Genomic DNA, 22924 nt, shown 5'->3' with positions numbered 1-22924 from the left:
TCTACTTTTTTGGCACTGTACAGTGAGTACATGGCAGCACTTAAAAATGCTTTAGATGGTGTTGAAATAATGTTTTCTTAGGTTAAGGTTGTTTTCTAAAACAAAAACAAAAACAAAACCCAAACAAAATTAAAAAGAAAACCACACACATGCACAAAAAAAGTTTTAAGTGAATTCTTTTAATCATTAAAATAGTTTTTGGTTGCCAGGTTACTTGCAGAGCTGAGAGGGACTTCAGACCACTTTCAAGAAGCTAACTACAGCTGAGCACAATAAAACAAGGCTAGCCAGGATAAATTAGGTTGAGACGGACTCCATTGTGGCATGCTCCAATTTCAATTCAAGGTGGAATTCGAGTTCTCTTTTAAGCTCTTATGCTTAGTGTCAGAGTAGCAAGGGAGCAGCAGCATTTTGGGGCTGGTTTTGTCCCGTAGAAAGAGTTCTTTTCTTTTTTAAGCAGCATTTACTTTGAAGAAGCGGAGAGAGCAGCAAAGAGCTGCACTGCGGGTTTTATCCAAACTGTACACTGTTCCTGTGATTTTGATTTGTTTTTCTCTTGGAGCTTCAGGTCCCAAGAGCTGTAGTGTTAACAGTCCATTAAGGTGCAGGGAAAGGGCGTTTCTCCTGCAGGCTTGGGCAAATCTTAATAGATGTTAATGAGAGGTAAAATATGAGGGTTTTTCTATCCCTTAAGCTTTCCTTTTATAATTGGAGCATACCGCAGCCTGTGCATCAGGTGCTGAAGTTGGACACCTTCTCTCAAAGAATTTCTAGTGTGTGAAATTCACAACAGGAGTCTCTCGGCATGGATTATATAGGGAATCCGTAAAAACTGGCTTCCAAATTCAACAAGCTCAGGCATCTAAAGTTAAATACATTAATGCAATTGAAAACATGTTATTTATGTTTATATTGTGAATTAAATTTGTAGAGGTAGTTTGGGGGTTTATTTGGTTTTAACCAAAAGCAGAGGCTCCGGGATTCTCTGTAGCCAGGTTTTCAGACATGAGTTTGAGGCCTAGGTATTGTGTGGTCATAAAATGTCCTTATTTATTCCATCCATGTGCTAGTCTGTCACTCTTACCTAAGAATCTCAAAACATTTGGTAAGTATTTCTGAACTGGGGCTATACAAAGGCAAAAAACTTACAATCAGTTGCTCATTACCGTCAGTATTTTCAGATTATAAAAGATGACTGTCACGAGCTTGAAATGCTGTATAGTAAACCTGCAGTTCCCTTACAAAAAATCCAAACATTAATTACATGCTCCCAATGTGTTGGGATTTCTGTTAGGGATTCAGAGGTAATCTACAGGATTTTATCAATCCTCTAAATAAAAACTTCATAAATATTTAATATTATGACTCAGAAAGGCATGTTATGAAATGTGGCCTGCAGGCTTTGTCCACTGAGAAACTGAAAGCAGCAGTGGAATGAAATTAAATTTTTATATCCTGAAAGATGCTATCCAATTATAAAGTGAACATTTTTTAAACTTAAACATTTGTAATAGGACCTGAATGACTAGCCAAAGCAGAAGCAGAGTTAATCACAACTTTCCAATTTCTGTCTGCTTTATCTGTGTGCAAATGAAATTGTGTATTATTCCTCTTAATAGCAAAGGAGAGACTTGTACAGAATTGTTAAGTTATACATTCTCGTTTTCATTTTCAGTCATTGTTTCCAGCTTAACCCAGACTAAAATGATCAACATTTTAATCCACTTTTTGCATAGGAGTGAAACAGACCATGAATCTAATTTACAAAGCTGTCTTTCTAACAAAAATTATTTTAAGAGCGTAGGAGAAACTAGTATCTAACGATAGTGCTAAAGTCTGCAGATGTTAAGGATTGCTACATTATGCCCAACTCTCCATAATGATTCCCTTGCCTTTTTTTACATTTAAAATACCATATAAATGCCTTAGATGATGTTGAAATGATAATGCCCTATACAAAACCTAAAGGTTCAGATACATAACTAAGGAGACTGTCAATGACAAAAATGCATCATTTTAATCTAATGTTTGTGTAAGTTTTAAATTTCATGAAAATACCATAGTTCTGTGCTAAACTGTTTGTTAGTTTTTCACTCTAATTCTGCTTCCTAAGCATCTCATTCTGTTCTTCATTTCATATGGGAGAGATTCAAAGATTGTGGAAAACAAGGGAAATATTTTTGTTAAGCTGTTTGGACTTCATTTTACATGTAGGAAGTAGAGAGACTTTAAAAATGAACAGTGTAAAAATAAATAATAACTCACATGTTCACTTCTCCTTGACTTTGGGTAAAACCTGGTAGGCAGAGTTACTGTCCTTTATTAGTTGTTTTCTGGTCTGTTGAAGCATACATCAATGAACATGTATGTTAATGAACCTTCTAGAACTGCTTAAGTGTAGAAGGTCTCTTGACTCAACAGAGCCGTCATTCTGTTCTGGTCCTGTGGTGAAAATATCTCATCTTTTCTTCAGTGTCTATTTCTCAGAATTCCCCTTGTAGTTTCTAATGCTCCCAGTTGCAACTATTCCATGACTTCTAGTATTGAAACTTTTTTTTTATATAGTATTTTTAAAATCAGAAGCACCTTGTTTGTTAAAAAACATACAACCAGCTGGTTTATTATATGCAACAAACACTGCAAATAATCATGTGTCAGGACTAGTATCACGTAGCTTGGCATTTTCAAAGTCTGAGGTACAGTAAATGCCTGGCTTGGGAAATGAGATCGAATGTCTCTTATGTGTTCTAGGTTGTCAGCTTTGATTTTTGAATACCTACATCGCTGTCCGTAAGGAATGCAAAGAAATCCAAATATAACTAGAGGATAACTCACACCAAATTTTTACATCAGATTGCATAGCCTGAAATTAAATTTCAAGGTGTAAAGCAGCATTATTATTGTTCAAAAGAGGATAGTTCTAATGTCAGATAAAATATTTGAGATGTCGTTAATACCTTATCTGTAACTCTAGCTGAGCTTCATAGCATGTGAGAAAGGAGGGAGATACTGGTTTAAATAGTGGTTTAGAGTGGGGGTTTTATCATATGACAAAAACAAAAGGGGAGAAGGGAAGTAATTAGTTTTATTTTTGTAAAAGGATATTTTGGTATTTATACAGCTGATGTGATATTTTTGGTGTCCTTTATTTGCATCAAAAGTAGAAACTCACTTGTATAGATATTGTAGAGACCTTTGCTCATCTTGATATATTTAATACTGTGTGAAATAAAAGCCAAAAAAGGAAAAATATACCGCTGTGAAATTTTTATAAAATACATTTTAACGTACTTTTTTTTGTTGTTTGTAAGGTAGATACAATTGGATGTGTTTTTCAAAATGTTATAATACAGTTTTAATGTAAAAGGAAATATTTCTGGATTTATTCACTCTGGATTTATTCAGTGTGCACAGTCAGGACCTCTGTACTGGTTAAGTCTAACTAGCATTAGGAATCGAATCTCGATTCTTCTATCTTAGGGGTTTTACCTAAGTCTTTAAAATAGATCTGGGCATACCTTACAAGTGTGTAGGGAAACTTAAAACTGGTCTATAGTTCTGGAACCTAGAAGCCAGGGAAATTTGAATGAATGAGCAACTTGTAGGTTTGTCTCTTGAAACTAAAATCGTGGATAACATCTTGAGAGCGTAGGTTTTGACAGTAGTGTGTGTGTCCAGAGCTTTCTAAGAGAAGAAATCTTAACAGGGCACATCCCCATTTTCTAAAATCCTATTGGGTGTTTTCAGGTCATCTCATGCAAGTACCTACATCTCATTCATTAAGGTAATGTCTTCTTTGGTTTGTTTTTTTTTTTTTTTTTTGGGGGGGGGGTTGTTGTTTTTTTTTAAAACCAACCGTTACCACACTGATGCGGAATATGCCAGAACACCATGAGAAGCTTCCTCCAGTGCATAAATCATTGTTGGTCTCTTCTGATTCTTTTGAGAGCTGCCAAAAGAATAAAACCACAAGAATTAGGCCTTCTGGTTTTATTCCAAGCATATCCTGGAATTCATATGGACTGGGTACACAAAGACTTGCAATGCCACCTGTGATTTATCAATCCTGAACTATCTCCAGATCTTATTTAACATGCATAAAATTCTTCTCTGGGTAATGACTAACATCTATTCCATCATAGATTTTTGGCTTCTAATGAAATTTCTAAGTTCATTACAAATGTAGGTTCTGTATTAGATTTTTTTTTTTTTTTTATTCTGTGTAAATGTTGTAAGTGAGAAAGATCCACTTGACTCTTATCCAGTTGCTTTTTGATGTCCAGATTATTGTTTTTCAAGCTGCCAAGGCTTTTACATGCCAAGGTGTCACACAGCCTTTCATCAGCTGTTCTCTGCTCAGAGTTCTGGCTATATTTTCTCCTGAAAAGAGTGTGTTCTTCCTTGTAGCTGAAGAAGCTTAATCCTGGAAAAGGAAATTGCACAGAAGCACCTATTAATTTATTTGGTTCTAGTGCGGGTAAGACCTGTCAGCAGGGACTGCAGTGTAACTGCAGAATTGTTTCTGACTGAATGGCTCGCTGGAGAATCTGTAGCAACACCTGACTGTATTTGGTGTTGTGTAGTTATAACCAATCACTGTCAGCAAATGTAAATCACTAATAATTTGATAATTCTACAGAGAATCCATAACTCGCCCATAACAAACATTTATGATTAGTCTTTTGTATTTGTAGACTTCTAGTATTTTCTGGTTGGGGCTGCCATTCTTTTTTTTAATATAATTCTGACATGTTTCTTTGTTTCTCCGGCTCTCCAGTCTGTTTCTGGCAACACACGAAGGACTTGAGTCTTTTTTTTTTTTTTTGGTCTTACTGACACTAGGCGTAACTTACAATGTTTGAAGAAGTCTTTATAAACAGAACAAGCTTTTGACCAAAATCTTGCCCTCAGGTTAAATCTCAATTTGTCCTTCTAGCCCAGTAACTTAGTCTAGAACATGGCTTTGCAAGCTAACACTGAAATCCTGCCAGCTTATACTCACATATGCATTTGCATTAACTATTTGTTTTCCCTGTTCTTTATTCGCAGTCAAAACCCAGTTAAAGTTTTGCCACAAGAGTAATTAGAAGCTGAGTCAGAAATGCTTTATATTCATGTTCATAACTGCTGGTCTTTGCTTATACTGTCTAAACAAAAAGAATATCCTTCTTACTTTCCTACTCCTTTACCAACAGCTTTTTCATGAATTTGTGCTGTCCTTTGCATTATTTGATATTCTGTTCTAGTATGTGTACAGGTAAATCCAATTTTTATAATAAACCTGTTGTATATGAAGTAAACATTTACATTAGCTACTTCATAATTTTGCACTGAGTTTTTATTATCAGGGGCTGTACATAACTTTAGCATATTTTTGCTTCTGCATTAGGAAAAAAAGAATTGAGTCATAGGAGCAAATTAAATTGAAGTGTTTTTATAGAAGGTGTGTCACTGTAGTACTAGCAGTGAATCTCCTACTTTACATTATTTACCTCAGTGTTTCAGTTGTCATAACCTCACTATTGTAACTGTCATAACAAAAAAGCTCTGCTTATGTCTGGGCTTTTTGTAATTTTCTGTTAAATTTTCCAGGTTCACAGTAGAACAGGAAATTGATCTGAAAGATGTCTGGAGGGGTCTTGGAATTACAGAGCTGTTCAGCAGTAGTGCTGATCTCACTGCAATGTCTGGTAAGAAAGAGGTTCTTGTGTTGTCTCCAAGAGTATAGGAGGAAGTACTGAAATCACCTAAAGATAACCAACGAGCTCAAACCAAAACCTGCTAGCAGTTTTCAGATCCTTCATTATTTTTGTATGATGTAAGAGTGTGCTTGCTGTAGGAGCAATTGAGACAGAGGAGAAAACTATCAGGGGGGTGTATTTGAGGTGTGAGATTTTTGACCTGAGAAAGTTCACTCTGGGTATTTAAGAATTGAATCTCGTTAGAAATGTGGTGAAAGTATAATATGATGCAAGAGGCAGATCCACATTGGAGCAATATATGTCTTCAGTGACTTGATGGCAAATGGTATTCACACAGCAAGGGGCTTGTCATCTTTTGTCTCCAGAGGCTGTTTGTTCATATCCTTAGGAGCATTAAGCTGTTGTACAATTAGTCATCTCCCCAGATACCTGCTTTATAGAAGTACCATAGGAAAGAAAGTGTTCTGATAAAAGCAATTTAGTCACATATGTTGACAACACTTTATTTTCAGAAGTTAAAATATTCAATACATTCAGAAATCCAGGTGGAAATGAGATATTTATGCTTTTAATACCTCCTGAAAGTTACTGAAGTGGCACAAAAGGTAACAGAGTCATCTTTGCCTGCAAAGTAGTTTTACTTTTGTGTAACAAAAGTAGCCAACAAGCAGTGTATTTAGCATGATCTGTCTACCCCCAGATTTTGGTAAACCCAGTTGTTCTCTATCTAGAAGCATGTGCCTGTGTGAAATTGCTGTCATTGTTCTTGTAATATGTGCTTATATACTGCTCCCTGTATGGTGCGCTATGGATTACTGCCTAATTGGCCAGATGGACCCTTAGCTGATGGGAAATACCTGTTCTTAATTGCCTCTCTCTGGAAGCAAACACAGCTGGGTAGTTTATTCAAAATAGTGGTAATGAAGGCAAATACTCCTTTAAAATCTACAGCAGAAATATTTGCAATTTTCATATCCTTTTTACTTTTGCTAAGTTTGAAATATTGTTTATAGTATAACATGTAGCTTATTCCACTGTTTTGCCGCTTTCACTTTTCCAGTGAAATTGTGGGAAAAGCTAGAGTTAGACAATGTGCAAAGAATTTAAATAAACAAAAAAGTCCTACTTTAAAGAAATACCCTTTTTCTGAAGAAAAAAACCTTCAATTTCTCTGCCACCACAAATAAAAGTAAGCTTTTCAATAAATTCTGATGTATATATGGAAAAGTATTTACTGGAGGAAAGGTACTATGGAGAATGGAGAATACACGTGGAGACTGAACCACCAAGTCAGTGTTTGTCTCTTTTATAAAATGTCATGTAAAATTCACCTCTATATAGGGGACTAACTCTGTGGTGGAGAGGCTAGCAGAAAGATTGGAATGTGCTCGTGTTTTAATCCACATGACTACTGATTTGTTTCATGGTTTACATTTTTGACAATTGTTCTGTACAAAATCAAAATATCATGTTTTGCATGACTGAATTAACGCCTCTGCCATTTAAAGATTAACTTGTTTGTTAAGCAGTGTAGAGCACTGTATAGAAAGAATTCTTCAGTTGTACTGTAACTTTCATGCTTTTCACTTAAAAGGGCAGGTGCTGCCAGGTGATGAAAAGGTCATTACACACAGAATCACAGAATCCCAAGGGTTGGAAGGGACCTAAAAAGATCATCTAGTCCAACCCCCCCACAAGAGCAGGGTAACCTACAGTACATCACACAGGAACTTGTCCAGGCGGGCCTTGAATATCTCCAGTGTAGGAGACTCCACAACCCCCCTGGGCAACCTGTTCCAGTGCTCTGTCACTCTTACAGTAAAGAAGTTCTTCCTGATGTTAACGTGGAACTTCCTATGTTCCAGTTTACACCCATTGCCCCTTGTCCTATCACTGGATATCACTGAAAAAAGCCTAGCTCCATCATCCTGACACCTACCCTTTACATATTTGTAAACATTGATGAGGTCACCCCTCAGTCTCCTCTTTTGCAAGCTAAAGAGACCCAGCTCCCTCAGCCTCTCCTCATAAGGGAGATGTTCCACTCCCTTAATCATCTTTGTGGCTCTGCGCTGGACTCCTTCAAGCAATTCCCTGTCCTTCTTGAACAGAGGGGCCCAGAACTGGACGCAATATTCCAGATGCGGCCTCACCAAGGCTGAGTAGAGGGGGAGGAGAACCTCTCTTGACCTACTAACCACTCCCTTTCTAATGCATCCTAAGATTCCATTTGCCTTCTTGGCCACAAGAGCACATTGCTGGCTCATGGTCATCCTCCTATCCACCAGGACCCCATTCATTAATTAAGAATAAGAACATATTTGAAGTAATGTCTTTAATGAAAACATTACTATTGAAGCTATGCAAATTAAATTTTAAGTAAGTAAAATACAGAATAATTATCCTATTTCTAGTTTTCATAATGTAAAATGGGGAGGGAAGAGCAAGGGGGAAGAATGTGAAGAAAAATGTTGAAAGCTTGTTTTTACAAATACATGAATAGTACTTCAGTTAACAGGGAAGTTTGAAGCCAGTAGTTTACATGCATCTCGGTGTCAGGCTTCTGGAAACTTCATGGCACTTCATTAAACCTTAAATGAAAGGTTTACATTTTGAACAAAATGTTTGTCTGGACACTTTAGGAAGATAGCAAATCCTAAAAAAGAAAAATCTAAGGAGATTTTTGAGAAATTCTGATGCTTTTTAAAATACTTTCCTTCCCCTCCCATTGCTCTTGCTTTTGGATTATTGTCAAGGAAAGCTGCCTGCAATTTCAACAATAGCTGTAATCCTACAATCAGATCCAGGCACAGATTGTTGACTTCAGTGAAATTCTATGTGGGTTTAGTGGATATAAATCAAATTGCAGGATTACAGACTTATTTTTCAATATTTAGAATTTTTTGCTTTTTGCACTCAATCTAAAAAAATGGAAATAGAGAAGTCGGCTTTACCTTCCATGATGTCTAGATTGGTAGCAGTCAAAGTATTAATCCAGATGCACATTTTAAATGTTACCCTCTTGCAGAAACTGTCAATTAACACAGGTGGGTAGGAGGACATTCCTGTTTGGCTGTCTAATTCGTGTATTCTGACTCTCAGCAAAAGGCTTTAACAGGTTTTGCTTGTATCTCTAATTCTGTCAGGTATACAAAATAATCTTGAAATGACTTCTAGTATTTGGGGTTTTATAATTTACACAGCATGCAAACTTGCTATTTGAGTATTTTGACATCACTTATGACTTACCCTTGAACTAATTAAAATACTGAAATTCCCCTTCTCTTTCAAATGCTTATAGTATTTCTTATTGTTGTACAATGCCTTAAATGGCAACCACCTTTAACCTCAAGGTGACCTGAATTTCTGTGAGCAGCCCAGTGATATTAATGAGTTACTTTCCTAATATAAAGTAATTAGAAGAGCATCAGTAAATAGCTCTTTGAAGTCTTGACTGATATACATATAAATTTTCTGGGACAGCCTAAGCTAGAAAAGCCAATAAACCTGCATTCTTTTTTAAAATGAGACTTCAGAGCAACCAGTTAGCAGCTGTGAGTAGGAGTTTGCAAGCATATGGAGTGTAATGACAAATGCAGTGTGATGCTAACGGAGTCATGTACATTAGAAGTAAGCTTCAGATTACTCCCACACGTTAATGGATATCTCGGCTGTGGTCCTGCAGAAAGCTTAAACTTTGATACTAAATCTCCAAGAGACTTTTCTGAGATGCTAACAGTCAAATCATATTGGCTCTTATGAAAATCCAGATTTAAAGAAGCTACTAGAGAAAAATGATATGATAGTAGATACTTGGTAAGCCCCACCTTATCCAGCAAAAGCCATAACAATAAGATGTGTAATGATGACAAGATGAATATGATATTGAGGTATTTCAGTCAGTGATTTGACAATCATAAAACAGAAGAAAGAGAAAACTACCTGAATACTCAGTGATGACATTATGCTTTGATGGGAAAATAGAATCATTTACTTCAGGGAGAGATGAATAAGAGGGATATGATAGTGGCAATATAAAGGGAAGAATCTAGAGAAAGTTAAGTGGGCTGTGGACTTACTCATTTCACCATCCAAGAACAAAGGTATCCAATGAAGCGAAAGTCAACAAATTAAAACCAAATAGAAAGCACTTCTCTTATGGAAAATGTAACCACAGAGATCATTACTGGCTATTCTTTGAGGTCATGAGATTGGTGGGATTAAAAAAAAATTCTTCAGAGCAATAAAAACCATCTATACTACACTGAAGAAAGGCATTCTTTATATTCAGTGGATTAGAAACTTGGGCTAGGGTATAAGGCATGTGCTGGGTGAGAGGATATTTTTCTCTTCTAAGTTGTGCTGTAGTTTTCATCTGTAAGGCTTCTTTAACCTTGTTATGAAACAACAATAATGCTATCACTGGTACAGCGTGCTGAGCTGATTGGGCATACTGGTCTCGTCTGTAGTGGCACTCCTTGTATTCCTGTCAGCAAAATGTTGGTGGTTTGTTTTTTGTGGGTTTGGTTTGGTTTGATGGTGGTTTTGTGGGGGTTTTTTGTTGTTGTTTGTTTTTGGTTTTTTATTAATACCCAGATATATTTACAAATAAGCCTGCTGTTATATCTGGTGGTAAATATTAGTGTTTACGCTGTCTATAAACTTGTCAGATGGAGACCACAGTTCTGAGGTGCTAAGAGTTCTGACCAGATATATACCTTGCAGTACTGTAACCACCACCACACTATGCAAAATAAAGCTTTCAGGAATAAGATATAGAGTATTGCTGTGAATATTACAGGTCACAGGAACAGGCTTAAGTGCTGTAATCAAAAAGGTGATCGAGATACATGATTAAGCAAAGTGGGTAGTTCTTTGACTGTTATTAAACACAAAATTTTATTTGGGTTTAAGATAAGGAACTCCAGTATTTGTCTATAAAGGCTGCAAATTTGTTTTTTTTTCTTTTGGTATGTGCAGTATAGCTCAGATGTTTAATAGAGCTTTGAAATGGACTCATGCAAGGATAGCAAAATATAGCTTGATAGAAGGTGAAATATGTAGGACTGACCAGTAAACTCACAAAGAATCCTGGTAACTGACATGTTCACAAAGGCAGCACTCTCATAGCATGAGACATGCACAGCAGGAATTACTGATTTGTGGATCTGTTGCCCTTTTTGCCTTGGGTATCTGTCCATTATTACCTAAGTACTCTTGCACATCCAGTGTTTGTTCTAAAGCAGTTTTTGAAAACTTGAGTCTTAATGGGTCCATAATGGAATGGAAGCTTTAGGGGATGACTATTGAACACCTGATTGTACTATTTACTTAGGTTGTCATTTATTTTTCACAGGTAATGCTTGAGGTTTAAAGGTGGTGTTAGTGTTGGAATGCATCCAACCAAGTTGTGTTTTCAGGTGGCCTTTCTGTTAACAGTTACAGAGACAAAAGCTGTGAGGATTGTATTGTGTTCAAGATAAGTAGATGCTGCAAATCCTTTGTTTTGAAGTAATGCAGTTGGAACTTGCAGTTGGAACTTTATCCTAGCTTTCAAGACAGCATTACTGAAGGTTTAGAACTGAAGCCTAGAACTACAGTTTTTAGGATTCTAGGACATTTTACTACACACAGTCTCAAAGGGGATGACTTTGGGCTTTTGCTGGTGAGATTGAAGTTAAGCAGCTGAGCTAGGAAGCTCAAGAGTGTATTTTGTAGTAATGAGATCTGCTGGGGGGAGACATTTTAAACTGTTGTCTCGTATGGTTTTAGCTTCCATTAGTATTAGAACTAGTAGTTATCATTGAGAGCCAAAATAAATGGGTAATAATTACATGAATAGTCCCAAGCTTTCCTTTCTTAGCCTTCAGCGAGTTTTGGTGTTGAACATTTTGTGAAGGATCAGAAATACATGATGGTATAGCTGTCTCACTGGGGTGATTAGATTTTCATGGTTGTGTATCTCCCTGTTGAGAAAGCCTTTATTCCTTTCTTAACTGCCAGTCGTGCTCTGTCATTACTGTGGATTTTATGCAGGTACGATAAATGTATATCTAACCCTTATCATGTCTTACTGACGAAACTTAGTCAAACAGATCAAATGGTGTTACGTGTCTTGCTTCCTGCAAGTTCCTGAGGATTACAGTAGATCTGGTCATTTAGCCACTAAAGAAAAGTAATGAGACATCCACTGAATTAAGTACGAGTAGGCTTGGACCAAAAATAAAATAGTGACAAAGAAGGATGGAAAATGAATAATTGAAAAACGCCTAGTTCCATGGCGGTTTTTGCATTAACTATTTATCTTCAGCTTTTTTAAAATATGAATTACAAGGGAGAAAATACCTAATTTTGCTGGAGGAAGTTTATACTGCACATGATGCAGAAATAAAATTGTTTGTTACACACATTTGCCCTATAATGTCATAATCATTTTTCCCAGTACTTGCATTTAAAATCTTCTGTTAAAGGACTGTCTTCTACTCTGTCTGGTATGCTGGTGCTCTAGACAGTGCCAAGCTATTTTAATACCATAGTGTAGGAGAGGGCTACAAATTTCAGTGAGGTAAATGGTGCAATTTTAATAGTATAATAAATAGTATTGGCAGAAGGTATTTTAATGCAACTGCTATGTACAAAGCTCTTGTACTTGCCTACTTGGGACAGAAGATGGGTAATAGTTTGGGAGGTTTTGGCAGTTTTGTGGGTTTTTTTGGATACTTCAGTCTTACTGTTGAGCCGCTTGAAATATGTTTCCTTTTCCACTCCAGATAACAAGGAACTTTACCTTGCAAAGGCATTTCACAAGGCATTTCTAGAAGTTAATGAGGAGGGATCAGAAGCTGCAGCTGCCTCAGGTACGTGACTGAAAAGCAGAACTAAATCTAATGTCTGGTTATTTTGTGTTAGTTAATTTTTCAAAACTGACTTGCTGTACGAGCAGAAGAGCTAAATAGCATACAGCATGAAGACAGCATAGCTAGTATACTGCTTTTCAGAAGAAAATTCTGGAAATGAAAAGTGTTAGCATTTTTATTTTTTTTTAACGAGGTGTGTTGCACAATGCTTCTTTTCTGTGGAATGATTAAAATCTTCCTTACTTTGCCTCTGATTGTCAGGAGGGTGCAGACTGCAGCTTGTATTTTCTTTACAGAACTTCTGCATTCATGATTTTTTATCTGGTAATTGAGATGGCCAGAGGTATTTGATCCAGAATAGCTAAGAGGAGAATAAGAGTTGTGGCAATTGCACTTTTATAAGCTTGTACACAGAGGTGTAAGATTTGAAGTACTAAGTGCAGAAACATAGCTGGCTCATGCTAGGAGGCCAGGTGGTTGGTTTACTTGGTTATCATATGCTTTTCCTGATAATAAGTTACATTAGTGGCCAATATGTATTGTTAGGTGATTTCTAATTGCCTCTACTTGTACCAGTCTTTGAAGAAAAGAAGAGTTACTTCCCTGGTTATGAATGTCAGTAACTGGGTTAAATTGTAACATTAATATGGACAGAGATTATGGGCATGCATGAGTCTTTATTAACATTGCAGTGAAAATGTCAAGTAAATGAAGCACTGGGAACTAATAATAATGTCATGGAGGAGGAGTCTATGTATCTCCAAATAAAAATAACGAAGAGCCAAATTATGCCTGATTTCCAGTTAATTTTACTTTCTGCATTATTTAAAGTAAATAACTCTGCATTATTTAAAGACTCAAGCTCAAAGCTTCAAGATCAGCCCATTTAGTTGTCATATTCTGTAGTTATTAAGGGTTAACTTTTACTGTCAGCTGCAGTCTTGTAGCTGTTTAAAACAGGTCAGCAGTGCTGTCTAATGTAATGCATTTTCTTTCTACAAGTGAGCAGGAGTCATAACTCCTCTTAGAGTTCTGGATCTTAAAGTTTATAGGCTGCTCCCTCAGCCTGGAAAATTGCGGCACTCTATTGTTAATCATTCTTAAAGCTTAAATAGGCATGCAATTAATCTATCGGACTTTCCTGTTTTCAGTTAGATTTTTCATGATATTTCATGGTGATGCTTAGTGCTGAGTGTGGGACTTCAGTGTCTGCTCATGAGCTTCACAAGTATCTCTCATGAAGAGCAGGAGAATGTGCAGTGATATTTAACAAGTTGTCTATGTTCTTCTTCCTTTAGGAATGATTGCCATTAGCAGAATGGCAGTGCTGTATCCCCAAGTTATAGTTGACCATCCCTTTTTCTTTTTGGTCAGAAACAGAAGAACAGGTGAGAATAATGCAGACTCTTCCACATTTTTCACAGTACATCATCAAGTATACAAAAGAAAATCACATATTTTAATCAGTGAACTAGCCTTATATAATGAATTTTCCTTAATTTGCCTTAAAATACCCAATATTGAAAGATTCACCTTTTCTGTGTCTCCTTAATGCCTCTCCAAGTAAGATATCAAAATCTGACATAATCCTGGAAAATATTCACAACTATGTGATTAAAAACCCCAGAGAAGAAAAATTCACCATTTTTCCTCAGAGAACACAGTGTTATTGCCCTGAATATCCATAATCATGCATTCTGTGAGATCTTGGCTGTAGTAAGACCAGTGAGATATGTTCCTGGTACTGAACGATTTGCATAATAGACAGATATTACAGCTATGAATAATTCTGTTGTGGTCTTGAAGCGTTCTGTGGCAAGCAAGGGAATAGAACAGCACTCAGTAGCAAAATGGGCAATGATTAATGAATTCCTTAGTTTCATATTTGTAATTTGTTTTAATGATGTGCATGTGACTGGATGACAAAAGATTACTATGCACCCACCGACTATCATACATGTGTTCCAGTATTTTTCATTTTCTATAAGCAAACTGGTAGGTTCAGTTGGAAGGGCTTTTTAACTATATTTGAGAACCCTGTCGTAAATATCAACATATGTTAATCCATTTAGATTGCACTAATACAGCCTAACTAGGTAGAGTCATTTGTGTACAAGGAATGATACCAGCTCTTAAAGTGTTTTTAACCAAATCTAAGTTGAGGATCACTGCTTTGTAGACCGAATTAAGCAAAAATGTGAGGAGATAACGTTCTTTTCCCTGCTCAATATACAAAATTCTTCTCAAAAAGAAAAGCTTAAATCAGAACAGAGTAGAGCTTGGTAGCTTTTATGCAGTTCTTAATGTTCATAGGGATTGCTGTTGCATGCAGAAAGAGGAATTGCCAACAACTATAGTTAAATCCTGAAAGCCTTTTGCTAATTTAGACATCTGAGAAACCTTTTGAAAAAACAATCTGTGATGGTTACTCTTTGCAAGAATACCCTAAGTGTTCATGATTGATTACTGTATTTAAATAGGTTAGAAATGTGTAAAATAAGAAAGATGTAAATGGTGATTAAACAGTGTAGAGGAGCAGTATTTATATATGAGTTCCTTGTTGTGGGTTGCATGCTCTAATGTGGAGTAAATCTGTGAACACAAAGTATCTATCTATTAATCATTAACTGATTGGTGTGTAGTTTCTGGGGCTCACTTTTAATTCTGTGAGGAATGTTGTCCAGCAGGCACGTGGCGGTCAGAAACGGTCAATAAGGCTACTCTGGTTAGGTATTCGCATTTCAGTTAGGGTCAGCTGCCACCTTTGAAGCACCCCAGCCTACTGTGTCATAACCATTAAGATGTCAGGGACAGTACTTCATAGGCCCTCATCAGAACCATTGAAATGAAAGTGAACATTTCTGTTGATTTGTGATGGGTTTTCAATCAAGCCTTTAGAATAAGCAGAGGGGCACTGAAATGCAGAAGACTTCGATATTCTTGTCTGTCCTGTATCAGTTCTGAATACAAAAAGGTCCTCTTCTCTAGGAATATTGATCCACTGCCTTTTATGGCTACTAAGTCCTCCAAGGCTTATATTCCTATAAAAATTGTGAATCACATGCTAACTTATTATCAGTATTCATCATCTTACAGCCTCAACTTTTCCTTTTGGTTCTGACATTTTCCCTTCCTTCCTCCCTTTCCACAGGTACTGTGCTATTCATGGGAAGGGTAATGCACCCTGAAGCAATGAGTGCAAGTGGCCATGACTTTGAAAAGCTTTAACCACCACCAGCTACCAAAAGAGGAGATAAGCACATAAAGTTTGAATATATTTAAGGTTTTCTGTGTTTTCCCCCAAGATATTGTTTAAAATGCTTTCAGATCTAACTGTGCAAGTCAATTTCCAGAGGAAAGCTTACAGTATTACAGTAATGCTTCTGTTTCTGTCATTGTGATTTTCATGTCCTTAAAATAAAGTTGTGTACATGTCAACAACTGTTTCTTGTTCTAGAGAATTGTAAAGCAAAAAAATGCAAATCCATTACTGGTAATTTTTTTACAGTCCAAAGACTGACTTGCTTAATGAGACAGGAGTGGAATGCGTGCAGCTTTGAATAATGCAAATGGCAAACCTTGATGATAATTTATAGTGTTGAAGAACTACATCTGGAAAATGTAATCTCTTCCTGTTCCTGTAAAAATAGTAAACAGACTGCAATACGCTGTCTCATCAAAGTTAATGGAACAACTTAAGGCTAGTCAATTTTATTCTATAACATAACCTGCGGTAGACTTTGTGTGAACTCTCTCACATGTGATTCTGAAATGTTGCTTTTATGAATGCTCCTGCATGTTACTCTGCAGTTGACCTTCCGTAACTGTTGATGCCAATAAAATTTGATTGCATGAATATTTGAGACTAGTCAGTGTAGAATAGCTATGTATGTGACTGAAGTAAAATAGTTGAATAGTAGTGTCATTCATGTGAATGTACTTTTCTCCCCAGAAGTTGTTGTTCTACTCTAACCTAAGCTTTGCAGTATCTCACTTCAGAGATTTAGAATGAGCTTTCTTCAAAGTAAAACAAAAACCCCGTAATTTTAAGTGTCTAAAAATGTTCTATTAATAAATAAATTCTAAAGGAACAACATCATCCTTCTGTTCCCTAACTTTTTATTGCGAATAAAGTGACAGAGAGGAGGGTGACACATACCACAAGTAAATACTAGCAGGGGATTTAGTTGTTGTTTCCATTTACAAGAGGAGAAGTACCAGTTGTCACGGGAAAGGCATATAATTATTCCTCCCTCACTGTGCAAATATAAAGTGAACAGAAGTTATTAAAAAGGTAAGAGAGAATAGGAGAAAAGAAGGGAGGAGCTGCTTTGAAACATATAATAAAAACAAACTTTTGGATAATAAGTGGGTTTCTTCTCAGTCAATAGGAGTTTTCTCTTTTGAATTCTATGGGAACAAATGTGTATTGGCTGCACTTTAGTTACAGGCTTCTCTGGCATATATTCACTTCAGAACAGCATAGATATTGCTACCAAAGTTGTTCATGCAAGGAGAACTTCCAAAATCTGACACAATATTTCTTTTTTTTTTTTTTTTTTTTGTAATGCTGGTGAAACTCATGCAGGTCAAACTCCAAAGTGATGGATGTTCCCCGTGGAGGCTGATTACACTCCCTCAGAAAGGACATTTGAACACATTTCTAGCCCTGCCTCTTTGGATTGTTTAGTTCTGTTGCACAGACAAAAAAATGAAGCTCCTTAGTGTATTGGTGCTGCTTTTTACCCTTTGTGTATTATAGTCTGGACTTGGTGAGACAATTTTTGTATTCATATTTAGACAAAAGAAGTGTAATTTTTATTCTGTGTAGCTAGAAATATTATGCTTGGAGGGAAAACAAGAGAGTGCTTCTAAAAAGGAGCAGGGAGTAATTTTATCAACATGTAGAACTAGTCTCCCTGAAGGTAAAACCAGCTTCCTTGACACAAGGATTGGTTCTTCATCTTTAAATGACTCTATGAACATCATCTAACATCTGTAAAAGTAACCCATGTGCTAAGGATCTCTTGTGATTTTAACCTTATGGGAGCCTTTTTTTTTAAGCTATTACATTTTTTCAGGCTAGTTTTTGAGATTTTTCACTCTGATTTGGAAAGAAATAAGAAAGCAGATGACAACCCTCAGTCGTGTTATTTTCAGTTCATAGAAAGTTCTTCCTGACCAATTTTGTGTTTCTTTGCATTAGTTCCTTGCAGCATAGATGTTTCTCACCAAGGGAAGGACTGAAGATAGATTGGAACTAAAGCTATATAATTATGGAAGGACAGCTGCCAGTCAGATTTATAGAGGATATCAGGCAACTGTACAGTCTTCCCTAGCAGTTAGGCTGAGCGTAAGTATAAGTGGAGTAATGCAAAATTGCCTATTCCAAATCTGATTTTAAGAATTGCCTAAATGGGAATATAGGAAAACCAGCAGAAATACAAGCACTAGTTATTTTGCTTCATACTCTCCTAGTCTTTACAGATGCAAAACAGCTATTTCATGTTTTCTTGAAAATTGAGAATTACCTGGTTTTCAACAACATGAATTGATTTATTAGGAAATTATGCGAAGATGTTAGTTGTAGACCGCAACTAGAACAGCTCTCAATACTGGTTTTAGTAGTGATAGTATCTTAAGTATTGTTACCAATTTATTAAGTAACATGAATACTATTCCATTGTGGGTTTTCATCTGGATTTTGTATAATGTTCCTTTCAGACTCTATTGCTTTTCAAGACAAAAACCAGCAAAATAATTTTGTCTTTTTGTGTTTGATATTTTGTAAGGGGAATTTGTCAATAGTAGTTCTTAGGTGTGTAGTCTTACAAAAAAAAATTAAGAATTGTATTTTGTGTTGGAAGCTATATCAGAAAATAAATTACTGAAACTTCTACAGTTGTGCTGTGTAAGTGACCCATGATGTGACACTGTCTACTGGGATCCTTCTGTGATGCAGATGGAGTTAAAGCATGAAATGCAGTTGCCTGATGCTATCATCGTCTTCTTTCTTTCTTGCATACATATACTGGAGTCCAGGTGGAAATGCTTTTCAGAGCTGGAGATGGAAAGAGTAGTTTTCCTATGAATTCTTTCAGTAGCAGTGCTGCCACTGCCATTATTAAAGAAGATCCCATTTGTACATGACCTTGAACACCATGTTTTCTGTATTAGTGCTGCATTCTAAGAAAAAATTGCCATGTTGTATAAATTAGAATGAAACAGCAACAAAAACAAGCACTAATTTTCACTGTCCTTTCACAAGCCTTGGTGCTGGCAAAGTAAACTGTTGTATACGTTTCTCTGATTCAGGTGTATATTTCTAAAAATAGTAAGGTCTTACTGCTATACAAGAAACAAACAACAACAACAAAAAAAGTAGTTAAAGCTTTTATGGCTAATTTTTGTTTTTCAATGCTGGTCAAAAGAAGAAACCACAAGATGTCACTCTATCCTAAGAAGTTGAGAAGTACTTTCCCACTGACAGTAATCCTATGGAAGTGTTGAAAAGCTGAATATCCTGAATGGGACTCAGTATATTTAAGTTTTAGTAAAATTAATGAGAGTTGCTTGAGTTTGAGAGCATAATTAGACCCAGGTGCCTGAGATTAATAATAGGGGGCAGGGGGCACAAACCCCCAGAAAACTTGCTTTGTGTTGCAGACTTTTCTCTGGTTCTTGAAAACAGATTGCTGCGTTATGTTTGTTGCTCATAGGGGACTTTCTTTTGTCCAGTTCATAGCCTGCACGATTGCATTGTGTACTTGATGGGGGGTGAAATAAAATAAAAGGCCTGTTCTTTCAATCTATCTCCATGGACAGCAGTAGAGCTGTACTGTGGTTACTTCAGAAAGTCAATTCTGCAATAGGAGGCATTTTTTTGACTACAAGGGAGAAGTAACTGGGGTTAAAATCCTTGATATGATAGTCTGTTGTTCTCTTTTTACTTACCTTTATTTCTCCTCTCCCTTGTTACCTTATATACACTTACTAGAATTACTTCAGGAGCAGATTGCCAGTGTGTTCTCCCCTTGTACATTGAGGTTACATCACTGTCTGTTCTACTCTCTCCTGGGGAGGAGGCAATATTGTTCCTTTGGGGATTTTCTAAAACAGACAACAAGGCATACTCCAAAAATGGTGTTTGCAAGTGAGTTCTTGAGTTGTGTCCCTTTTAATGGGCAATCTTTGCTTTGTCCTTACAGTGGAAAATGGAAATATATGGATTGAAGAGAGATGGATAATTTACCCCCAAACCCCAGTGCCAGGGAGGAGGAAAATAGTACCTTAGTAACTCAGATAATACCAGCAAAAAGTGAGTTGACTTCCTGTGTGAACTACTCTGTATCTACTGCCACAGTGGGTGAGAAATCGTAGATTAATTTAGCTTGTAAAACTGTCTGCAGTTCCCAAGAATTTTGGATCAAGCTGCAGTAGTTATAGGGGTCCAGACAGAATGAAGATTTTGCCTGCTGCCTAGGGACCTTTGTTAACTGATTCAGTAGCTTGTCTTTCACATCCAGCTGGCCTTGGTTAAGGACTATAAAGTGAAGTTGCATATGAGAAACCATCTGCGATACGCAAGCATATTTTGTAATATAAACTCAACAGCGCTACATCTCTGTTACCCCATCTATGAGGACTTCTCAAGTGGTAGTCCCTTTATATAGTACTGCTCTTACAATAACATTCACATTAATGTTTTTCATTCCACAGCATTAATTAGAAGCCTGAGTCATGGGCCAGTTGTTTTAGTCATTAGGCAAACTGTGAATGAAGACAGACAAAAGTAATGTACGAAAATGCAGTTTAAATTGCAGTTTATGGACAATAGCACAGTGCAATAGTCAAGGCTGTGTAAAGCTAATGAAGGATATCAGATTTATTCACAGTCACTCAGGCGGGCAGGTAGGTGGAGAAAAGTGGTAAAGATAAATGTATTATCCAAAAAATAGGTGACTTGCACTTCACTGATAACTTTCTTTACTGTCTCTCTCATAAACCTGTATCTTCTCTTCCATATGGAAGAGTCATCTTCTGGGCAAACTGAAGGAAGAATTCCTACAGAAAAATTATTCTGTATTTGTGTAAAAATGCTTCTGAGTGAGGAAGAAAAAATAGAAAGGAAAGCTGATTGTGTCTAAATCATGTTGTCTGTGCTCCCATTAACAGGTTGGAACTGGCCATAGAAAAATAACCTGTTTTTTCTTTAAGAACAATTTCTTTAGATGGTCTTCAACTATTCCTTCAAGTATTATAATGTTACCAAAAGTTTAGATGAAATCAGTTTAACATTTGTACTCTGTTTACATGTATTTGTTGAGTCATGTTTTAAAACCAAGTAACTTACACTGCTAGAATGCTTGCAAACAGTAACTGTCTGATAGCATTGCCTGAACAGAATGAAATATGTCAAAACATGCTAAGGAATAAGACATCAAGAAGTCGATCTTGCCCTGAGATCTATAGGGATCATGGTCCGGACAATGCTAAAGGTCACCAGTCACCAGCAGTCTGATACAAAAGCCTATTTGTTTTAGGCTTTTGTCATTGTTAATGTATGATGTAAATGGAATGTTTCTGAAAGTAACAGCCAAAAAGCTGACATATTTTAATGCAGAAATTAGTAACATTTCTTAAGTTTATTACAAGAGAAACACTGGTCTTAAAATTCATTGGGTTTCTTTGGAAATGTTTTCTTTGGGTCAGGCTGCAACTTGGAATTACCAGTGTGTAGTAACAGTCTGTCGTTTCCCTGTATAGAACACTCCTGCCAACTCTGAACCAAGGATATGTCTTCATCAGCTGAGCTGCTATAGAGCCCTTGGTGAAACCCACAGAGAGGTAAAAGAGGTCAATTCTGATGTTGCTGCTGCCTTTTTTACACATGCCTCCACTGATTTTTCCACTACAGAATTTTCTCCTTGGTCTAATCAAAAAGAGAATCAGAGACAATGTACTGCAGTTTGTAAGTTCACTTCAGAGTTTTTTTAGCAGAAGTTATTTGGGAATTGTCACAGTATTTTGGAGTTATTTGTACTGATAACAGTTTCATAGGATGCAAGTTGAACCATCTGAACTTGAATACTTTTAATTCATTTATTTTCCAGTGTCGATCCAAGTTTAAAGTGTAAACCTGTATGTAACAGTGATCTGAGGTGATTTCTTGATTACTGTTATTTTGAATCATAGTACATGTGGGACAGAGAGCTTGGAACCATGTGTAAAATAGCTTGCCTTGTATCAAACACAAAAGCTGAGGACATAGAATCATAGAATAGTTAGGGTTGGAAAGGACCTTAAGATCATCAAGTTCCAACCTCCCCGCCGTGGGCAGGGACACCTTACACTAAACGATGTGACCCAAGGCTCTGTCCAGCCTGGCCTTGAACACCACCAGGAATGGAGCATTCACAACTTCCCTGGGCAGCCCATTCCAGTGCCTCACCACCCTTACAGTAAAGAACTTCCTCCTTATATCCAATCAAAACTTCCCCTGTTTAAGTCTGAACCCATTACCCCTTGTCCTATCACTACAGTTCCTAATGAAGAGTCCCTCCACAGCATCCTTATACCCACCCTTCAGATACTGGAAGGCTGCTATGAGGTCTCCATGCAGCCTTCTCTTCTCCAGGCTGAACAGCCCCAACTTCCTCAGCCTGTCTTCATACGGGAGGTGCTCCAGTCCCCTGATCATCCTCGTGGCCCTCCTCTGGACTTGTTCCAACAGTTCCATGTCCTTTTTATGTTGAGGACACCAGAACTGCACACAATACTCCAGGTGAGGTCTCATGAGAGCAGAGGGGCAGGATCACCTCCTTCGACCTGCTGGTCACGCTCCTTTTGATGCAGCCCAGGATATGGTTGGCTTTTGGGGCTGCAAGCACACACTGCCGGCTCATGTTCATTTTCTCATCGACCAGCACCCCCAAGTCCTTCTCCACAGGGCTGCTCTGAATCTCTTCTCTGCCCAACCTGTGGCTGTGCCTGGGATTGCTCCAACCCAGGTGTAGGACCTTGCACTTGTCATGGTTAAGCTTCATAAGGTTGGCATCAGCCCACCTCACAAGCGTGTCAAGGTCCCTCTGGATGGCATCCCTTCCCTGCAGTGTATCAACTGGACCACACAGCTTGGTGTCATCAGCAAACTTGCTGAGGGCGCACTCAATCCCACTGTCCATGTCACTGACAAAGATGTTGAACAAGACCAGTCCCAACACTGATCCCTGAGGATCAGTAACCTCGTTACTGGTCTCCAGCTGGACATTGAGCATTTGTCCACAACTCTTGCATGCGGCCGTCCAGCCAGTTCTTTATCCACCGAGTGGTCCATCCATCAAATTGATGTCTCTCCGGTTTAGA

At 37.3% G+C, this 22924-nt stretch overlaps 1 protein-coding gene across 1 annotated transcript in view; it reads left to right on the top strand.

The window, feature by feature from the left end:
* Nucleotides 1–18456, top strand: part of SERPINI1 (serpin family I member 1) — a 51015-nt gene extending 32559 nt beyond the window's left edge. The window contains exons 6-9 of the mRNA XM_065674629.1: nt 5593–5690; nt 12473–12559; nt 13858–13947; nt 15711–18456. Of these exons, the coding sequence (XP_065530701.1) occupies nt 5593–5690; nt 12473–12559; nt 13858–13947; nt 15711–15787 (352 nt within the window). The 3' untranslated portion in view covers nt 15788–18456. The remainder of the gene's footprint in view (nt 1–5592; nt 5691–12472; nt 12560–13857; nt 13948–15710) is intronic.
* The last annotated feature ends 4468 nt before the right edge of the window (nt 18457–22924 follow it).

Source organism: Lathamus discolor, chromosome 3 (genome assembly GCF_037157495.1).
Source record: "Lathamus discolor isolate bLatDis1 chromosome 3, bLatDis1.hap1, whole genome shotgun sequence".
In the NCBI taxonomy this organism is placed as follows: Eukaryota; Metazoa; Chordata; class Aves; order Psittaciformes; family Psittacidae; genus Lathamus; species Lathamus discolor.
This window is presented reverse-complemented; position numbering and strand designations above follow the sequence as displayed.